Raw genomic sequence first — 21,035 nt, 5'->3', positions numbered from 1 at the left:
TCCAACATTACTTTCCAGCTCCATAAAACGCCAAGAATGCTTTCGGCCAAAAGCAGATTCGTTTACTCTGCCTAATCCTCCAGCTGTCCCTTTACCGACATTTCAAGATATGGAATTCTCGAGGAGATAAGACGATCGACTCCAAGCTAACCAGGACACGCCACTGGTCTCCCTCATCCTTATCTCTTTACTTTTTGTTTCTATTTAAGAGATGCCTCACCCTTGTTGAAGGCACGCTTTTCTTTCTTTATTTTTTCAGTTTTATAAGTGTGTACTCTCTCCCTCTCTCTCTCTTCAGATTGTAATATTAAAAGTTTGAAGTTTGAAGAATAATATTGCAGTACTGATTGTAAGTATATCTCTTTGTATTTCTCTTCATGTATGACTGTTTACGCTCTTGTTATTCTAAATGATATATTAGAATTTTATATTGAAAGAAAACGTAATTTTTTAAGGAATTATATATCCATCTGGCCTAATGACCCTTGGGGTCTCCAGCAATTAGAAATCTGTGATCAACAGATAGATCAGACTAAACAAAGAATTCAGGAACAAATTTGCCTATTGGCTGCGGCCAAGCAGCCTCCCCCTCTAGGACAGTAAATCACGAGACCATAAATGTCATAATTGAGATAAAATAAAATAAAACTATAAGTAATACTATTCTTGGGCTAGTCCTTAATGATGGTTAGAACAGTGTTAGGGTTAGTGGGACGTCACTCAAGTCGCGTAGAGTCAGTCCATTAGCAGTGATTGCGGTTAGGACATTTGGCTTAGTAAACCGTTGACAGACGTACTAGCTGAAATCTGTGTCAAGCACCATTATTGGTAAATTTTATTATTAATTTAAAGTTTATTTTGAAAACAAGTATTGAAGTGTAATTTTTCCTTTTTTTTTTCCCCCTTTTTGAGTGATTATTTAACAATTATTTTTCAAAATTTTAATAAAAAATAATAAATTTTACAATTTTAATCAATATAGATAATTAAAACATTATATGAATTTGCCTTAGGATCATAATATAATTTTTTCCTTCCTTGGCTATGACAAGGAGAGTTATGTATACAATAACATTACAAATCTAATTTTTTTTTTAGAAAAGACAAATTTAAATTTAACTATTAAAAAATTATTCTTTATTTGCAGGAATACAACGTGAAGTAGATCATTTTCTTGGTAGCAGCAGGGCTGAAATTATAACTCACCACAAAAATATAGAATCTAAATTGTTTAAATTGAAATTATAAAGATTAAAATAAAATATGAAATAAAAATTATAATTAAACTTTTATTTTTTAAATATCTTTCAATAAGAAAAATGACTGAGACCCCCAGCTGGGGGTGCTAGGGGTCAGCTCCCATTGGACAAAAAAAACTGTTTTTTTTTTTTTTTTTTTTTTTGGATTTTCGGCCAACCCCAGTGTGACACGTCACTGGGGGTCGTCACTGGGGGTCACCCCACTGGGGTCTGTAGCATGGCCCCTTTCAATAAATACTGTTTCCGTCCAAAAATAATAGTCTCTTTTGGAGAATTCAATTTTTTTTGATAATACAAATATTATATTTAAAAAATATTAATTTTCTAAAATTACTCTTTGATAGTATTTTTTTTTAAATATCAATTGTTATAATTGTACTTTTTATGTTATTAATGAATTTAAAAGAATGGTAAAATAATAAATTTATATTATTTTAGTTTTTATTTTTTAAAAAGAAATTAATATTTTAATATAATAAAAAAAATAAAAGAATTAATATTTTAAAACGGAGGGCATAAATAAAAACACCGAGGAAGTGAACATATATGATAATGATGCCAGACCATTCAGCCCTCAAAAGATCCTAGGATGCAGCGAAGAAGTGGGGACAGTGAAGCCTAAAAATTAAACATTTGCAGTAAACATAAGATAGTACTTTTTTTTCGAACTTGACAATGGCATTTTTTTTTTTGACAATCACGTGTCAGAGGTTAAGTTAAAAAAAAAAAAAAAACTATAAAATCATGAAATAAAATTATAATTTTAATTATTAAAGTTGATAAATTTTATTATTAATTTAAAGTTTATTTTGAAAACAAGTATTGAAGTGTAATTTTTGCTCTTTTTTTTTTTCATTTTTGAGTGATTATTTAACAATTATTTTTCAAAATTTTAATAAAAAATAATAAATTTTACAATTTTAATCAATATAGATAATTAAAACATTATATGAATTTGCCTTAGGATCATCATATAATTTTTTCCTTCCTTGGCTATGACAAGGAGAGTTATGTATACAATAAAATTACAAATCTAATTTTTTTTTAGAAAAGACAAATTTAAATTTAACTATTAACAAATTATTTAAAATTATTATTTTTTAATTTAAATTTATTTTAAATATAAATTTTATACTATATAAATTTAATCATAACCACGTATCTTCGTTCAATCGAGATAAACTCGGAATATATCTCTCTCTTGTCAAGACACGGCTCGACAGTTGACTGCTAATAGCCGGTGGTTACCGGCGGAAACATGTGGACTGTATTCTCTTATCGATTCATTTTTTTTTTTTTAAGATTTGCTCTTATCGATCCATAAAGAAACACATTTTCAAGTGGGGCCCTATTTTGTCCCAAAAAAAGAAAAGTGGGGCCCTATATGCTTTACCGGCGGAAACATGAAACATGTATGTGGACTACATTCTCTTATCGATCCGTGAATTTTCAAGTGGGTCCTCCTCCTCGCATTTGTTTTTGTCCTCTGTCTCGTTTGACTATTCTATGTTTTAATTTACGATAAATTATAAATATACCTTTCTGATATTTAATTAAAATATAAATTATTATTTGTTATATTTTATTTTTAATATTTTTAATTTTATAACAAATCGTTCTATTTATTAATAAATTATTAAATTAATTAATAATTTTTAATGATGTTATAAATCTGTGACAATTAATAATTGAAGTAATTTTATTATTGTATAAGAGAAAAATTATAAATTTTTTTTAATTAATTCTGTTAAATAAAAAATTTGAATAAGAGGGTATTTATAATTTTTCAAACTACACGGGTAATCTGTATTTTAAGGAAATCTCAGGGGATGTATTTATAATTTATCTTTTAATTTAAAAATTTAAAAATTATTTTAAAAATTAACAAAATACATAAAAAAATTAAAAATTCTATTTTCTCTTTATTTTTTCATAAAAAAATTTAAATATGATTATAAACATATTCAATGTGCTTGGTTTTAATTTTTTAAATTAAATTTTTTATTTTTCATATTTTTTGTTTTTAGTGATTATTTTTAACATTTTAACTAATTTTTTTTTATTTTTTTATATGCACCTCATTAGATGTATCTAAAAAGTAAAATATTTTTAAAAATTAATAAATACACAAGAATAAGAAAAATATACTGAATTCTCATTTTTTTACTTCTGTTTTTGGTATTTAGTAAATTTTTTAAAGATTTTTTTTTAGAAATGTCATATTTTTAAGTATATTTATGTTAGGTATATTTAAAAATTAAAAAAAAAATACTTAAAACATTAAAAAAATTAGTGAAAATAAAAAAATATCAAAAATAAAAAATTTAATTTTCTGAAAAATAAATCCTGAAAATTCAAACCAAACAAATTAATTAATTTTTTATTTCATGTTTTAATTAAAATATTAAAAAATTACTAAAATAACCTAATCTAAGCCTTCGTGGGTTAATTTTTGACTTATTGGTTTTTTGATTATTTTAACCTGTGATTAAAAAGTCTCGTTTGTGATAAAATTTTTATCTTTTTTGACTTTTGTGAAAGAAAAAAATAAAATAATTATGATTTGAATGTAATACTTTGTCTTATTTATTTTTTAACCTATTTTATCTTTGTGAAATTATTTTAACCAAAATTTTTTTAGAGATATTTACCAATAAATCCCATCTCATAAACAAGTACTCTAATTAGTCTCAACCTTTTTTTATTGATTTGTTAAGTCCTATTAGTGGAGAGTTTCTTTTCATGTAATCTTATTTTCGATTTTAGTAGTATTTTGGTGGATGACTATACCCTTTTATTGGCAAGTATGATATAACACTCCAATGTGGCATGTATTATTATGACATTCTAACGTGACGGGTATGATGTGACATTCTAAAAAAACTAAAAATTCCTTAATATACTCTTCTTAAATGTGACAACGTGACGGGTATGATATGACACTTTAAATCTTTTACTCAAAAAAATTAAAAACTCCTTAGTGTATTTTTTTTCAAATGTGACAGCGTGACGGGTATAATGTGACACTCTAAAAAAATTAAAAATTTCATAGTGTATTTTTTTCAAATATAACAACGTGACCAGTATGATGTGACACTCTAAAAAAACTGAAAACTTATTAGTATATATTTTTTTTTCTAAATGTGACAACGTGGCCCAAATGTGACAACGTGACAAGTATGATGTGACACTTTAAAAAAATTTAAAACATATTAGTGTACTTTTTTCAAATGTGACAACATGATGAGTATGATGTGACACTCTAAAAAAATTAAAAACTCATTAATATACTTTTTCTAAATGTGACAACCTGACAAATATGATGTGACACTAAAAAATACTAAAAATTCATTAATGTACTTTTCCTAAATATGACATGTGAAACTCCAACGTAGCGAGTATGATATGACACTGTAAAAAATTAAAAACTCTTTAGTATATTTTTATCAAATATGACACTCTAACGTAACGGGTATAATGTGACATTAAAAAACTATTAAATATACTTTTTCTAAATGTAACACTCTGATATAGTAGGTAAATAAGTCATTACATATAAACCAAGACTAAATAAATTACAAGTATTGTTCAATTACACGTGTAATATAGAAGTTATTATTCAATTTACTCAAATTTGATGCCGAAGATAGCCTAAACGAGTATTGTCCATTCATATTTCAAGTGGGTCCTTGCGCCTGAGATTTTGCGTCGTCTGTGCGTTCCCATCCATCCATTAAGCAACACTTTTTTCAAGTGGGTCCATTCCCCTCTTTGTTATTTAGTTCCTTCCTTCCAGATGAAGATATTTGGAGAGAAAGATATTTGGAAAAGCAAGTGTTCATGTCATGCTCACCACCGCTACAAAGATTACATTACATTTGCACCACAAAATCCCATTTTTCCCTGTTGAGCTGACTTTTCTTTCATTTTCTTGACACCAATGAGGAAGCCAGAGAGTGACCATGTGAACAGAAACAAAAAAATAGAATTAATTGGTTTAAATCTATAGACCACATACATTTAAAGATGATTGATTTCATATAGCATTGTGAATTCTATCGGCTTAAATCAATCAAAGTTTATATTTTAAGTGTTAATTTAATCCATATAATTTTAACTTAAATTTTATATTTTTGATTCTATTGCAATGTTAGAGTTTCTTATAAACTTTTTTAAATTTCGCTTTAGTCTCTCTAATTTTTTCATGTGATCTTTTTTAATTTGAACAACTATAACTTCACATTTGAATTTCACTTTAGTTTCTTACAAGTTGTTCCAAATTATTAATTTTAAGTTGAATAAAATTATTAAATTAAAACTAAATTAAAAGTGTCAGAACCAAACAGTTGAATTTGAAATAATAGAAATTAAAGTAAAGATTGAATCAAATCACAAAGATTAAAAGGTAAATATCCAAATTTAAAATAGTTATAGGCTTTTTACGATACGAAGTTTTACAAATGATATATTATTTTAAGTTTGTTAACAAGGATACAACTTGCAAGTTACAACACACTCCTTAATGAAAAATCTGTAAAATACATCTTATTTTTTGTGCTGCTGTATGTATGTAGATTGTTAATTATTTGAAGGCTTTAACAGAAACAGAACAACTTTTGATTTTTGAGAAACATTTGGAACACTCATTTTTTAGTCTGATTTTTAGTTTTTTAATTATTTTAGTTTGATTAAAAAAGTGTTGTTTGAAACGAAATTTGACTTTTTTGTAATTTTGTGAGATAAAAAGTGAAATGATTACGGTTTGGATGTGATATTTTATTTTATTAATTTTTAACCTATTTTATCTTTTAGTGAGCTAAATTAATCTCAATTGACTTCCCAAACGAGGCCTAAACAAAGAGTGTTTAAATATGAAAATTTTATTCATTCATAAAATTTATACAAAAAATTTAAAATAACTAATGTGACAACATCTATATATATTAAGAAAAAGAGGATTTTAAAGGAGAAATCTTATGAGAGTTTCAATAGCTTATATTAATTTTTTTGATTTTCTTAATTTTAAACAATTAAGAAAATTCCTATTGACTAGATTTCATTTAACTATATAAAAATAAAACTCTAATTAGTTCATGATTAAGACAGTTTAAATTTTAAAATTAAAAAATTGAAATAAAATTTAAAAGTTTTAATTAATTAATTTTTGTATAAGTTAGTTAGTCTTTTGACCGAGCCAGTTAAACTAAACCGTTTTTTGTTTGACTGATTCGTTGGTTTAACTATAATTTTAGAGGTTTTATCAAAATCCGTTAGTTAGATTTGTTTAATTCGAAATAAATTAAAAATTGACCTAATTAAATATTAAACGCTTGAGGTTACTTGATTCGAAATAAAATTTCAACCCAAACAATTGTTTAACTTGTATTTTACATTATCCCGCATCAAGAAAAAAAAAGAAAAAAAAAAAGTGAATTATTTCAGTTATATAAAGTGAATCTTATGCTTCCATTTAATATTGTAATGTTATCATCAGTTGAAGACAATTTAAATTTTAAAATAAAATAAAAATTTTAATTTTTAATTAACAATTTTTGTATAAGTTAGTTGGTCTTTTGACCGATTTTATGATTTTATCAAAATATATATATATAGTTTATTTCTAAAATGTATGCTTAAGTTTCATGACAAACTTTAACATGTAGTTTTATTTTATTATAAATGTAATTTTTTAATTTATTCTATTTTAATCTTTACCAATTAAATTATGACATCTATTTTTTATTGTGAACTTAGAATATACAATTAATGACATAACAACTGCAAATATATTCTAATAAAATGCTAAAATTAAGTATTTCTAAATTATTTTTTAAAATATTTTTTGAATAAATTTTATGTTATTATTTAATTTTAAAATTATTTTTAATTATTTATTTAGCCTATGCATAGCACGTGTTCATATGATTGTTATTCTTATAAGTTCATTTTTATGAATAATTTATTTTAACTTAAAAATATTTTTATACATGAAAGTTTTGTATAAATTTTTTATTTATATATGTCATTACTCTTTTTAATATGTGCAATACTATACACCCATAAAAAAATATTTAAAAAAATATTAAAAATTAAATATATCATAATTAATAATCATTCTAGATGAAATTTACATCACACTAATTTTGAATCTATAAAATAACTCAATTCAAAATAAATTAAAATTAATTGCTCTCTTGGCCAAATTCAATCATACACCTTTCGTTAAAATTTTGAGATCAATAAAAAAAGATTCTAAGCATCATTGGAGATTGATGCTCCACCACTATAATATTGATATTAGTGGCCCATACTCAGTCCTTATGGTAATTGATGAATTGCTTCATTGTCGTCTACCCACTACAATATTGATGAATTTGTTTCATTGTGGTCTACTGTAACATTGACATTGTCGTGTACTTATTATTCCACTAAAATATTTTTAATTACAAAAATATTATTATCATTTTATTTTGATAAAAGAAATTCTTTGTCAAAGTCATAAAATGTTTAGTTTGAATTTTTCAAATTATTTTCTTAAATTTTTAAAAAATATAAAAATTAATTTAACAAAAATAAATATAAAAAATATATTTTTAAATTTTAAAAGATTATTTTTGACTTCCGAAAAGATAAAATTATATAAAAAATAATAAAGACTTGATTTTTTCATTTCTCCACGAAACTAACTTTATTTTTTTTTTAAATTCTTAAATAAATTTTTTAAAAACAAACCAAATATGACCATGTTAAACATATGAAAGTTTTCATTTCCACTCACACTAAGGCCTCGTTTGGGAACAGGCTAATTTAGTAATTTTTTGGTTATTTGGCTAAAATATGAGCTAAAAAAAACTAGTATGTTTGGGATAACTCTTTGACTTTTTACGAAAAGATGTGCAAAAAGTAGAGAGAAAAAAGAATCTTTGACTTTTTGGTATGGGTTGTTGGCTTTTTGACTAATTTAGTAACTTTTTGACTTTTTGGCTAAAAAGAAAGGTTCCCAAACGAGGCCTAAGTCACCGTTTGGCATTGACTTTTTTTGTTAGTTTTTTTGAGTTGTGACTTTTTTAGTTGGTTTTTTTGAGTTGTGACTTTTTTAGTTTGGGACTAAAAAGTTTGTTTGGTTTGGTTTTTTTAATTTTTTTAACTTTTATGAAAGAAAAAATGAAATGATTATGATTTGAATATGACATTTTGTCTTATTAACTTATTTAACCTATTTTATCTTTTGTATTTTTTTAGTCAAACTAAGTTAACCAAAGGACGGCGAATTGCCTATTTGAATTTTTAGTGCCAACAGGCTGCAGTACTTTTCTTTGTAGAGCAATCTTACAACAAAAATGCTCAGTACTTTTCTTTGTAGAGCAATCTTACAACAAAAATGCTTTAGACCACTGCCACATGTGTTTTGTGTCTTATTTTTTTTTTTTCTTTTTTTTTCAATTGCCACCTCACTAGTGGTGGGGTTAGTGATGATAAATTAGTGGTCTATAGCATTGCTCATCTTACAATAATACAATTTTTTGATAGATTTTTCACAGAAAAATAATGTGAATTTAGATGATTTTAAACTTAAACCCCTCATACCTTATGTGCTTTGTATATATAATTAAATATATATATATATATATACACACTTCACTTTTGAAAACATTCTCAAACAAGAATCATCTTGTGTCCTATAAGTCATCCTGTTACAAGTTTGTGTAAAAGTTTAAGAACACCAACAATTTGATGCTAATTAAAATTCATTGGATTTGAAATCTTAAAGTCATAATGACAAATTTTAACATATATAGTCCAAAACACTCTCATAATCTTAAAAACTCTAATCTTTCTTGTTGTTTCTCTCTCTAATGATTTTTCACATTGTTTAAGTGATTTCAAAAATTTTAAAATTTAACCACTTTTGATTACATCTCCATTTTTTTTGTAAAATTTACATTTTTATAATCCTATTAACAAGATCTTTTAAACAAAAGTCATGATTAATATAAAATTGTGAAGAAAAAAATTCAAGAATTTCAGTGAAATTTCCTTGACCTATTTTAGGTTAGTGAAATTTTGTCAATTTTTTTTTTTTTAGAATTTTGTATTCATCATAGATCTTGTTTTACATATTTTGATGAAACAATTTCAAAAATACAAATTATATATATATATATATATACAGATTTAGATAAAAAGTTATAGAATTTCAAAAATTTTAAATGAGTTAAAAAGTAATAGGTGTTACTTGAAGCGGTGTAGTGGGAGTATTTTTGTCACTGTGTGTTTTGGAAGACCTATATTAATATTAAAAATTGTGTTTTCCGTATTCTTCTAAAATAATATTACTAGGGATCTTAAATAAATAAAAAATTAAAAAAACCTCAAATTGTTTGACAACAAAGCACTCTTCAAATTGCTTAGAATCATTTGTTCCATATTTTTCTAATTATTAATTTTAGTAATAGGATAATATAGCATAAATATGAGATAAAGAATATAGGATACTATAGGATAAATATGAGATAAAGAATATAATAGAGTGAGTTCAATAATTTGTATTCTTCCTATACCTCGTAGAATATCGACTAAGGGGTTGTTTGGAGCGTTCTAAATAAGTGTATTTTTTGTCTTTTTAGACTAAAAAGTTGAGGAAAAAAATATGGATGTTTGGGTTAACTTTTTGATTTTTTATGAAAAAATGTGTATTAAAAAATTGTATAAATTAGTGTGTAGGGGAAAATTAGTATTGAGAATTGTGCAGCCGTAATTTTTAACTTTTGGTGAATAGTGATAACTTTTTAATTTTTGAGTAACTTTTTGACTTTTTAATTTTTTTTACACTTCCCAAACTTGGCATAAAAGTCTAACACCCAACATGATGGTTGAAATTCACACACAAAAAAAAAAAAAAAAAAAAAAAAAATTAAAAAAAAAATTTGAAAACTATAAAAATACATGGCCAAATCAGCCCATCATATGTCATTTCTGCAAACTACCGTCTTTTATATAATTTCAATTTCAATAGTATTAGTGTACCATTTTATATGTCATTACTTGACAATAGCTATATGAGTGGTGAGACTCATTAAATCAATATAACTTCAACAATGGAATGGTAAATGATAGAATTACTAAATGAGTGTTTTACGGACCAGATGAAATAAAGATGGATTGTACTCTGAAGGCGTTCAGATGGGTTTCCTCTTTGTAAGATCTGTAAGCATAGTCTTGAGAACTCACCGGTGGATGTACTTCTCAACGGCCTCCCAATAATCAAATTAGAAATGTGTTTGAAAAAGAACATATAATCAGAGAGTTAGTGTTGGAAATAGATACCGTACCTTTACAATATAATTGAATATGTACCTTTACATGTATATGTATAGATCTCACTTTCGATGGTTACACTCAACGTGAGAGAAAAATTCTATTTGCCTCTTAGAAATTTTGAGAATGCCACATGCATTGCCATGATAAGGCAAGTTAAGACTATGAGACACATTTCCTGCTAGCTGGTAATGATAGTAGGTAGAGGGAGTATCATACGTAGTGCTGTGTGTCCCAACTATTATAAATGCAAAAAAACATGACACATCTCCACTTGAGTAAGCATTTCTTAAGCTTCTAACAATAGCTGGCCTCCCAACCAGGTAGATCCTCCAACTAGAAGAATGTTAAGTGCCTTTTAAATTGATTGAGTTCAATCTTGACGCTCACAAGTTATGGTCAAACCCATCTTTCACGTGTTTTTACTGACTCCATTAACTAATAATCTTATCAATCGGGACTCTATTAAATTTTTACTGTAGACCGTTAGCTCGTTTCTTATCTATATTCATGAGTAGACAAATGATAAATAACTATGGTCATTGTTAAGTTTATGTCCATTCCATTTAGAGGTGAGGTGAAAACAAATTTTTTTATTTTAAATTTTTATACTAAAGCTTATATTGAGAGTTGACTAAAAAAAAAAAAATTAGTTTATTATTTACAAATAAACTTTAAAAAAGTTAATGCTAAAAAAATAATGTATTTATAACTTTTCAAATTATTCTAATAATTTTAGAAACGGTCAAAGTAATTATTTTAGAAGAAAAAAGAAAAAGGCTCAATGTTTTAATAATTAAATTTTTTAGTCCCTAAATTGACAACAACTTTAGTTTTTAAAGGTCGGTAAATGTGAAAGTTGAATTTCTATTACAAGACTGAAAACTTATATCACCTTCCCACCTCATCATGAAACTCTTGTCAGGTTCCTACTTACCTTTTTAGATTCCACCACCACTCAAAATCACCGAGGATTCTTTAGAGTGAAATTTTTTTAAAATTTTTTAAAGTGTTACATTGTATGGTTGAGATTTACTGACAAGTCACATCAGTTGAGATTTACTGGCAAATCATATCAGAAAAACTGATGTGACTTGCCAATAAATCTCAATCACACAATGTAACACTCTAAGAAACTTTAGAAAAAAATCACTTTAAAGGATCCTTGCTCACTCAAAATCGTTTGGTTTGGCAACTTAGTTAATAGTAGTTTTTTTTTGTTGTAATTTTTTAATTATTTTTAGTTATATTATTTTTTTATTGTTTTATATTTTTTTATAAAAAATTTTAAAAAATTAAAAAAATTAATTTTAACATATTTCCCAAAATAAGCCATTGTTTTGTTTCACTCATTACTATTCATGCCCGCTTTATGCTAACAGATAACTTCAACAAAGCTGCCATTTGGCATGTATTTTTTTAGTTAGTTTTTTAATTTTTTTTGATTATTTTAGTTTTGGTTAAAAAGTTTGTTTACATTGATTTTTTTTAAAATTTTTTATGAGAGAATAAAATAAAATAATTATAATTTAAATATGGCATTTTATTTTATTAATTTTTTTAACCTATTTTATTTTTTTGACTAATTTAGTAAAAAAAACACATGCCAAACAAAGCCAAAGTATGACTAATTATTCAATTAATTATTTTTAGTATCATTTCATTTTTTTAATGCAATATTTTCATCTAATTACATAATAAAAAGTTTTGCTTGTGAAATAATGTTGATTTTGTTAGGAAGTTGAAAAAAATACCAACCATCAGTTTTACAATTTTTCATTTATCGAGTTATGTAGGAATTATAAAAGTGGTAGAGATTTATAATTATAAAATCATAAATTCATTAACAATGATGTGTCAAGATAATTGAGCCCTATATTATTAGTTGTGTAACAAATTAAAAGTTGACATCTATAATAATACATTATCTATCTATTTATCTTATTCTATACTATTATTAAACAAAAGTCTCAATTGGTGTGGTGAAATCATTGCTCTCCTCGGTCACATGGCAGTGTTTTTTTATTAAAAAAAAAAAAAGAAAAGGTTAACAAAGAGATGGGAATTAGTGTAGGATGACTCATGCCACTTAAACTAAGTACATATCATAATATTAATTTTATTATTATTTTCTTTTATTCTTACTTATTTGAATTGCGGAGTCTCAAATATTTTCCTTAGGGACTAGTTAATAATTTATGACAAAACGCATATAATTGGACAAAGTATACTGGTAGTTCTTTTACTTTAACCCTCGTGTTATTTTAGTTCTTATAATTTCAATTGACTTGATTTTGACCCTGAATTTTTATGATTTTATCTAATTTAGTTCATTTGATTATAATTTTTAATTTTTTTTTATAATGAAAATTTTATACATAAACGACATGTGTCATATTTTTATAGACAAAATTATAAATTTGTTAAATTTAGTGAGTCAACCTTAACCAACTTAGTAACTATTTTACTTAAAAAAATCCTAATCAACATTATCAATTAAACCAAATTAATACAAAAATTAAAATTTAAATTTAAAATTTAACTAATTAAAATGATAAGGATGAGAATAACACAAAAAGACCTAATATAAAGACTACTACGGATATAATATAACTTACCCTATATAATTAGAAAACTGATGAAAATCAAATCGTACTAAGCCCATCAGGTTTAAAAATGACTTCACCCACTCAACATAAGCACTAGTGTTCCCATACAAACCACTGTAAATAATACATATCCTCAACTCTTCATATTTCTCATTAACTACTAAGCAACCCAATAGGCTTTAGCATATACCCAAACTGGAAAATAATAATAATAATAATAATAATAATAATAATAATAATAAAACATAGTACCACCCACATGGTGGAATTACTCCACAAAAAAAAAAAAAAAATATACATATATATACTGATATTTAGTAAAAATCCTTCCTTTGGACCTTTGTTTGGTGAAAAGTACAGTCTAATTTATTTTTCTTCATAAATTCCTTAAGGAGAAAACACATAATTGAGTAAAGACAAAATAAAATAATTTTTTTTTCTTGAACAATATTGCCAGAGTAATATGTTACTGTCAAATACAGAAACATGTTACTGTTACTGTTTACATCAATTTTAACGGTAATAATTTTTTTTTTAAAAGAATTTCACAGTCAACATAAATCTTATTTAATAGATCTTGATAGGAGAATTTTAAAAATATTAATTTTATTAAAAATTGATATGTACATCAAAAGTTATATTATTTTAAAATTTAATATTTTAATAATAATGATATTTGTTAGATGTTTTAAGATTTTTTTTTTTTAAATATGCCCTTAATACATAAATTAGGAAAGAGTTTTTACCAAATTCCAAAATAATACTACCAAAAAAAAAAGCTAGTACCACTCACATGGTGGAATTACATTTTATTTATTTATTTTTTAAATTCCGTACCACTGTACGGAATTTGATGTTACCTTTCCCTATTTATAGTTTATCTTTTTCCTTATAGCATTTTCAATTCAGTATTAGATGTCTCATCAAATTTAAATTTGGTGAAAAACGTTTCATTTTGGCACTCTAATCTTTTCATCAAATTCATATTAAGTAGAAGAAAAACCAAAACTTTTATTAAATGAAGGGAGCCTTTCATCTTTTATCAAATTTAAATTATTACTATTGAGCCGGACATTCTCCCAGATGTTCACCCAAGAGCAATTTCGATAGTTTTTTTTTTATTCATATTAGGAAGACCTTTAGGATGTCTGCTCGGATGTCTTGTCAGACAATCGAAAATGTGAAAAAATTTAATAAAAATTCTAACTTTAACATTGGATTGAACAACATCAAATCAAATTTTTTTATCAAATTTGATGAAAATTTTAATTCAACGTTAGAGATGGTCTTAGAGACTAGTTAATAATTTTTGACAAAAAGATATATAATTGAGCAAATTAAACTAATAGTCCTTTTAATTTAACTCATATGTCATTTTAGTTTTCATAATTTCAATTGGTTTAATTTTAATTATGAATTTATGATTTTATCTCAATTTAACATTAATTATAATTTGTAGTATTTTTTTAATGAAAAATTCACATATAAGCGCCATATGTCATGTTTTTATAGACAAAATTATAAATTTGTTCAATGCAGTAGGTTAATCTCTACCAACTCAGTAACCATTTATTTATTTAAAAAAAAAAAAACTCTAATTAGTGTTACTAGTTAGATCTAATTTACATAAAAAATCTAAAATTAATGATTAAAATCAAATTAATTATAATGATTTGGACAAAAATAACATAAGGAGCAAAATAGAAGAATTACCGTGGTAATTTGTCCTATATAATTAGAAAACTCATGAGAATTGAGCGTGAAGCTCATGTTTAATATACATAAAGGACTTCACCCACTAAACATAGCAGCAGTGTTGTTAAGTTCAATCTCGACGAAACGCAAATGATGAAGCTTCTTTCGTGGACTGTCGGCATAGGAGATTTTTAGTGGGTCTCTGTTGGGCAAGCTTTTTGGTTGATAAAATCCATGAATCCGCAACTCATTAATTTGTTATGTTGGAGATTTCTGTGGTCATCGTTTAATCTGGTTAGGAGTCTTCTTCTATAAGTCCTTCCTTGGTGTTTGGAGGAACAGCTTTAGATTCGTGCAATTCAATTTTTGTGGCTGTTGTGGGCCTTTATGCTTGGTTCTTTCATTGTTTTTATTTTTTTATCTCTCGGTTTGTTGCTTTTAATTGTTTTTTGGAGCTTTATTTTTGGTATTTTGGATGGTTCTCATTTTTTTTTTTATATAATGTTTTAGGGGGGTGTTTGGGTGTTGATGGGTTGGGTGTCTTTTATTAGTTGTTTATTTGTCTTGCTTTGGTGGGTTGTTTATTGGTTCCTCTACAAAATTTTCACTTTTTTATTTTTGTATAATATTTAATTTCATTAATATATTAAAATATCCTCCTCAACTCTTCATATTTCTCATTACCTATTGCCTATAGGAACCCAATCAGCTTCAGAATATACCGACATCGAAGAAAATAAAAAAATAAAAAATAAAACAACCAAGTAGTACATGTACCACCCAACATGGTGGAATAATCTTTTATTTATATTACTTTCCACTATTTATAGCTTTGTCTTTTTAATTGATGGGATGGGTTAAGTATAACTCCATAAGCTTCCTCCATCAGAATTCTCCGGTAAGTCATCATCAGACGGTGGCGGCTTCATCATCCTCGGCGGGCTCATCAGCATTCCCTTCGCCATGTCCACCAGCAAATTCGGCATGTCAAAAATCTCCTCATCGTCCATAAAAAAAGCTTGCCCGGAATCCGTACGAGTTTGACACGTGTTCTCAACCGGCCCGCTCTGCTTCGGTAGTCTGGCTGCTGCAGCCGCTGCAGCCGCCGCCGCCGCACGCACATCAATCGCCGACGAAGAAGCCGCCACGGGATACGAAAGAAGAGATTTTGGGAAGTTGAGCGGGGAGTTGGGGCCTTTCAGAGCCAGCGCCGCTGCATCGTAAGCCGCCGCAGCCATTTCCGGAGTTGGGTACGTCCCAAGCCATACGCGCGTGGTCTTTCGTGGTTCGCGTATTTCGGATACCCATTTCCCGCTCCGGCACCGAATTCCTCGAAAATTCGGATGCTTGCTGGAGGTTGCGCCGCCTCTTGACCGTGAAGCAATGGTTGCTGTGAAGGGGGGTTGGGGTGATTTTGGTGATGGGTCTTCAGTAGTGGTGGTTCTTAATGGAGAGTTGTTGGGTTGTTGTTGGAGCTGTGTGAGAAGAGTCAATGATGAATTGGGTGGTTGGTAATTTTGGCGCACGTTAGCATCAGGATTAGCCATGCAATGAAAAGATAAAAAAATACATAGGTTCCATTCCCAAAATAATCACAATTCTAGGTTGAGTATTTGATCTTAAAATGGTGTTTAATGTTTGGCTTTTTAATGCCAATGCTTTCTTGGTGGGCTCCTTGGGCTTATACTGATATTGGAGAAGTTATTCATGGGTCCCGGGCACAGTTATGTGGGGGGAGTTTTTAACTGTGTTTTGATTAGTGTTTTGTTTTGTTTTTTCTTCTTTTTTTTTTTTTTTTTTTGGGTATATCAGAAAATAATAAGCGTGTTTTGATTAGGAAAAGAAATGAAATTTATGATTTTATTTTGAATAATTATAAAAATATAAGAAAGTATAAAAATTTATAATTAGTTTAAGATATGATTACGTAGTGGCATAGGATTAACTAATAATTTTTCGTGTTATTTATTTTTTATTGTTATTAATTTATTATTATTTTTTTTTGATAGTGATGAATGCGTAGGAAATGATTGGGACTGGACCGACGTGATTGGGACCAATGGTTAAGGCGCTAGCATGGTAATTAGCTGTTATCCACTCTCGTTAGCTCATGATTTTTCATAGTATTTCTTATTAAAAATACATTGCTATTTTATTTTTGTAAATTTAATTATGTGATAGTTAACTAGAATATTTAAGATATTTTTTTGTTCCTATCTTATTTGATTATTAGTTAGTCATTTCATTTATACCTGGGTTTAAAAGTTTACTTGTATATTATTTTTTTTAATTAAAAATCCATACTCTTGGTTTCGTATATATTTGTTTTTTTAAGGAGGATTTCATATAGATTGGATCACATTGTTTGAATATGTAAAGTCCACTATAAATTCTATTTCGATAATCTAAATAATTTATTTTGTTATGTATTTTGTATATTTCATTCAAAAAAATAAATAAATATGTCTATCCAATAATTAAAACATATTCAGTTTATTACATTTGTCACTAAAAAATGGACAATAATTGTATTTTTATGAATAAACCATTTATTTTTTTGGTGATAAACAAGATAGATAACTTGAAAAAGTTACGATTATCAAATAGACTTAATTATTTTTATGAATGAAATACACGAAATACTTGATAAAATGATTTGTCCGAATTATTAGAATGAGACCAATAATTGGTCCTACGGGTCTAAATAACACACTTCAATCCAAATTATAAACAGAAGGTAATCTGCCTTTTTTTTTATATTTTCTAAAAAAATTACCATTAAATGGTAATTTTCAAAAATTAGTACACTGAATTTTTTTTAAATTTTTATTATTAATTTTTTTTTTGCTTTTTGGTAAAAAGAAATTGAAAAATATTGGTGATAAATTCAATATAAGGAAGGTATAAGGCAATAGATCCAATGAATATTTTTTATTAGTGAGAGATTCACCATTTGTGAAATAGTTTGGTGAAAAATCATTTTGTTTATTTTGAAGAACATTTTTTTTTCAATTTTACCCCTTAATTTATCTGTTGACTTTCATTGATTATCTATTCAATTTTTTTTACTATCAGTTAAAATTTATTTCTTATATGTTCAAAATTTATCCCTATATGTTCAATTTTTTTTTCCTATTTGTTCAATTTTTTTCCTATATATTCAAATTTTTAATCTTTTTAATTCAAATTTTCTTATTTGCTTAATTTTTTTGACTATTTGTTCAATGTTTTTCCTTTATCTGTTAAAATTATTTGCTCAAAAAATCTATCTGTTGCAATTCTTATATGTTGAAATTCTACTTGTTCAAACTATTGTTTTCAAAAAATCTATTTGTTGAATTTTTTTTGTTGAAAAATCTATTTGTTGCAATATATCTGTTCAAATTCTCTCTATCTTTTTCCACTATCTGTACAAATAAAACTTCAAATTCAACATCAATAACGAAGCTATCTGTTGAAAATCTATTTATAGTGTTGAAAATCTATCTGTTCAAATTCAACAACAACAAACAAACAAACAAACAAAATTATTTGTACAACAAAATTTCTATCTATTCAACAACAATAACAAAAAAGAATCTAGGAATGACAGAGAGAGAAATGAAGAAAATTGTACCAAAAACACAAATTTGAACCTCTTTACCTAAACAAAGATTCAACAATATTTTTAATAATCCAAACAACAATCTAGATTTGAGGTCACAATGAAACTGAGACCTTTGGACTAAAAATATTACTCGTATTCAATAGAGTTGCATTCAACAACATATACAATTCGTCAAAGCATAGATTTCAACTGAGACCTTATATGGAAGTCGCTGCCGCCGGAGGCGAGGCCAAAGAAGGCGGATGCGATGGATAGGTTGAGATAGATCAGAGAAACCATAGGTTTCGGAGCTCTAAGATCTATCATGCGTCTACGTTGGAGTCGTGCATAGAGGTCACCTCACGAACCTTAATAAACCCTAACGTTTTGAACAACATAAACAGGAACAACAACCACCGCTGTTGAATCAACGATGACGACAACGAATCAAAAGGCAAAGAAGGTAGAGACAGATCGTAAAAGTGACTGTGGTGGGAGACTAAGCGGAGCGACGACGACCTAGGGTTTCTATCCTAGTTTTTCATATTAGAAATTGGTCATGGTATAGATGGTAAAGATGATGTTAAGGAACTGGAGAAGAAGTTTCTAGATTGGAGGAGATCGGAGATGATGGTGGTGGTGGTGATAGTGGCAACGATAGCACAACAAAGTCGATGAATCGATAGTAAAGAGCTGAGGCGAAGGAGAGAGAGAGAGAGAGAGATAGAGAGAGTTAGTTGTTTAGGGTTTTGATAATATGTATGGTATATATCTACAAAGAAGGATATTTTAATTATTTTATTTCAATTTGTCCTTATGAACAAATTATTTCAATGCCTTGACATTTGATCAAAAAAAAAAAATTCAACTTTGAATTTTTGGTGTGAGTGCCCAAAAAAATTTCTAATCTACCACTTTTAAGTTATTTCTTTTATTATTATTATTTTTTCTTTAAAGAGGGTAGTGTGTAAATGGATGATTACAAATTGAGGAGTTTAGATTCTCTTCTTGGTCTCTTTCTTTATCTTCTTACTTACATTGATAAAAATGCACTCAAGATGACTCAACGGTTCAAATCTAACTATTTTAATTTATTTTAATTTTTTTTTAAGTAATCAAATTTAAATTGAATCATCTTAAGTGCGTCCCCAACTAAGGAGGCATGGAAAGGATCCGAAGTCAAATTGAGGGGTCATGCTTTTCAAGTTTGCACCAACTGCCCGAATGCGTTGTCGCTTTCCCCACAAAGAATTGGCAGTGACATATATGCATACCACGTGTCAATTTTCTATTTTTTAATTCTTTATTAAATCAACAGAACTCGAAAAATTTTCTATTTGTAGTACACATCGTCTTCAGAATTTGGTAACCAGTAGTTTTCACAAGCGCAATGATATAGATTATTAATTTGTCATCATTAATTTCATCATTAGTGAGGTAGTAATTAGAAAAAAAAAAAAAAAAAACACAAACACACTGTGACAGTAAGTGAGATTTACTATCACAACATTAGAACCATCAATAATTAATGATCTAAAGCATTTCTCTTTTCACAATTAGAGTGGTGCTATGGACACAACAGAGTTGACCGAAGATATGACCGAAGGGACCCACTCACTTAGAATTATTATAATACTGTAAGACAAAACAAATAAATTAATTACGCTCTTTGCAATTTAAGACTTTAATCCTGAATTATTTATGAAATTTTAACTTAATAACCTTAATGTTCTTCTTTTATATGTCTATTTTATTTCATCTATTACGAATATTTTTCAAGATATTCAACGAGTAGATAGAAAGTATAATTTTTAACCCGTAGTGAATATTACTTTATTTATATTACCCTCGGGCCTTCAAAAAAATTAAACAGCAATAGACAAAGTACTTATGAAAATGACAAATAAATTTTATTGAATACTCAAAATTACAAGAAAAATATAAAGAAAAACTTTTGCTCACTTATAAAATTCTACTTTTTACTCTAATTTTACAAGATGCAGTCACACCTTTTATAGGCAAAAGGATGGACGATAAGTTTTTTGCAACAAGATAATAAATCTTTTACATATTTGAATTATTAAAACTAGAATACACACTAGAACAAAAAGTGTTTTTAGAGACCAAAATTAATGACGAAAATAAATTTTGTCATAAAAGATGTACCTTTTAGTGAAGAAAATAATATTTCGTCTCCAAATGTACCATTTTTAGAGACAAAAATAAAATTTCATCACCAATCTGCATACATAATAAAAAAATTAGGTGACAAAATTATTTTTCGTCGTTATTTATATTTTTTTTGTCATCGAAGATTTTCCCGTTAATTTTTCAGATAGTGCCAAAATTTTCAGACTTTGGTGAGGAAAAAAATTAGTCACCAATTATAAAATTATTAATGACGAATATATTTTCGTCACCAATAATTTTTAATAGTTTAATATCATTTAGTGAGAAAACTATTTTCGTGGCTAATAATTTTATCTTTTGGTGAAGAAATAATTTTGTCACCAAATAAATGGTTTAGTTGCTAAAGGTTTTAGAGGGAAATGAATATATTGGCGCCTT

At 26.8% G+C, this 21,035-nt stretch overlaps 1 protein-coding gene and 1 long non-coding RNA gene across 2 annotated transcripts; one reads left to right on the top strand and one right to left on the bottom strand.

The window, feature by feature from the left end:
• The first annotated feature begins 233 nt into the window (after window positions 1-233).
• Window positions 234-19,925, top strand: LOC145822594 (uncharacterized). The gene is made up of 3 exons (XR_014364096.1): window positions 234-349; window positions 16,891-16,960; window positions 18,872-19,925. It is a non-coding gene; the product is annotated as an uncharacterized LOC145822594 (long non-coding RNA).
• On the bottom strand, window positions 15,280-16,895 carry LOC114294084 (ethylene-responsive transcription factor ERF027). Its single transcript, XM_028238195.2, has one exon. The coding sequence runs from the start codon at window positions 16,426-16,428 to the stop codon at window positions 15,739-15,741; it is 690 nt and encodes a 229-aa protein (XP_028093996.2). The 5' UTR covers window positions 16,429-16,895; the 3' UTR covers window positions 15,280-15,738.
• Window positions 19,926-21,035: the final 1,110 nt, after the last annotated feature.

Source organism: Camellia sinensis, chromosome 3, assembly GCF_055761805.1.
Source record: "Camellia sinensis isolate YWXY chromosome 3, ASM5576180v1, whole genome shotgun sequence".
NCBI lineage: Eukaryota > Viridiplantae > Streptophyta > Magnoliopsida > Ericales > Theaceae > Camellia > Camellia sinensis.
This window is presented reverse-complemented; position numbering and strand designations above follow the sequence as displayed.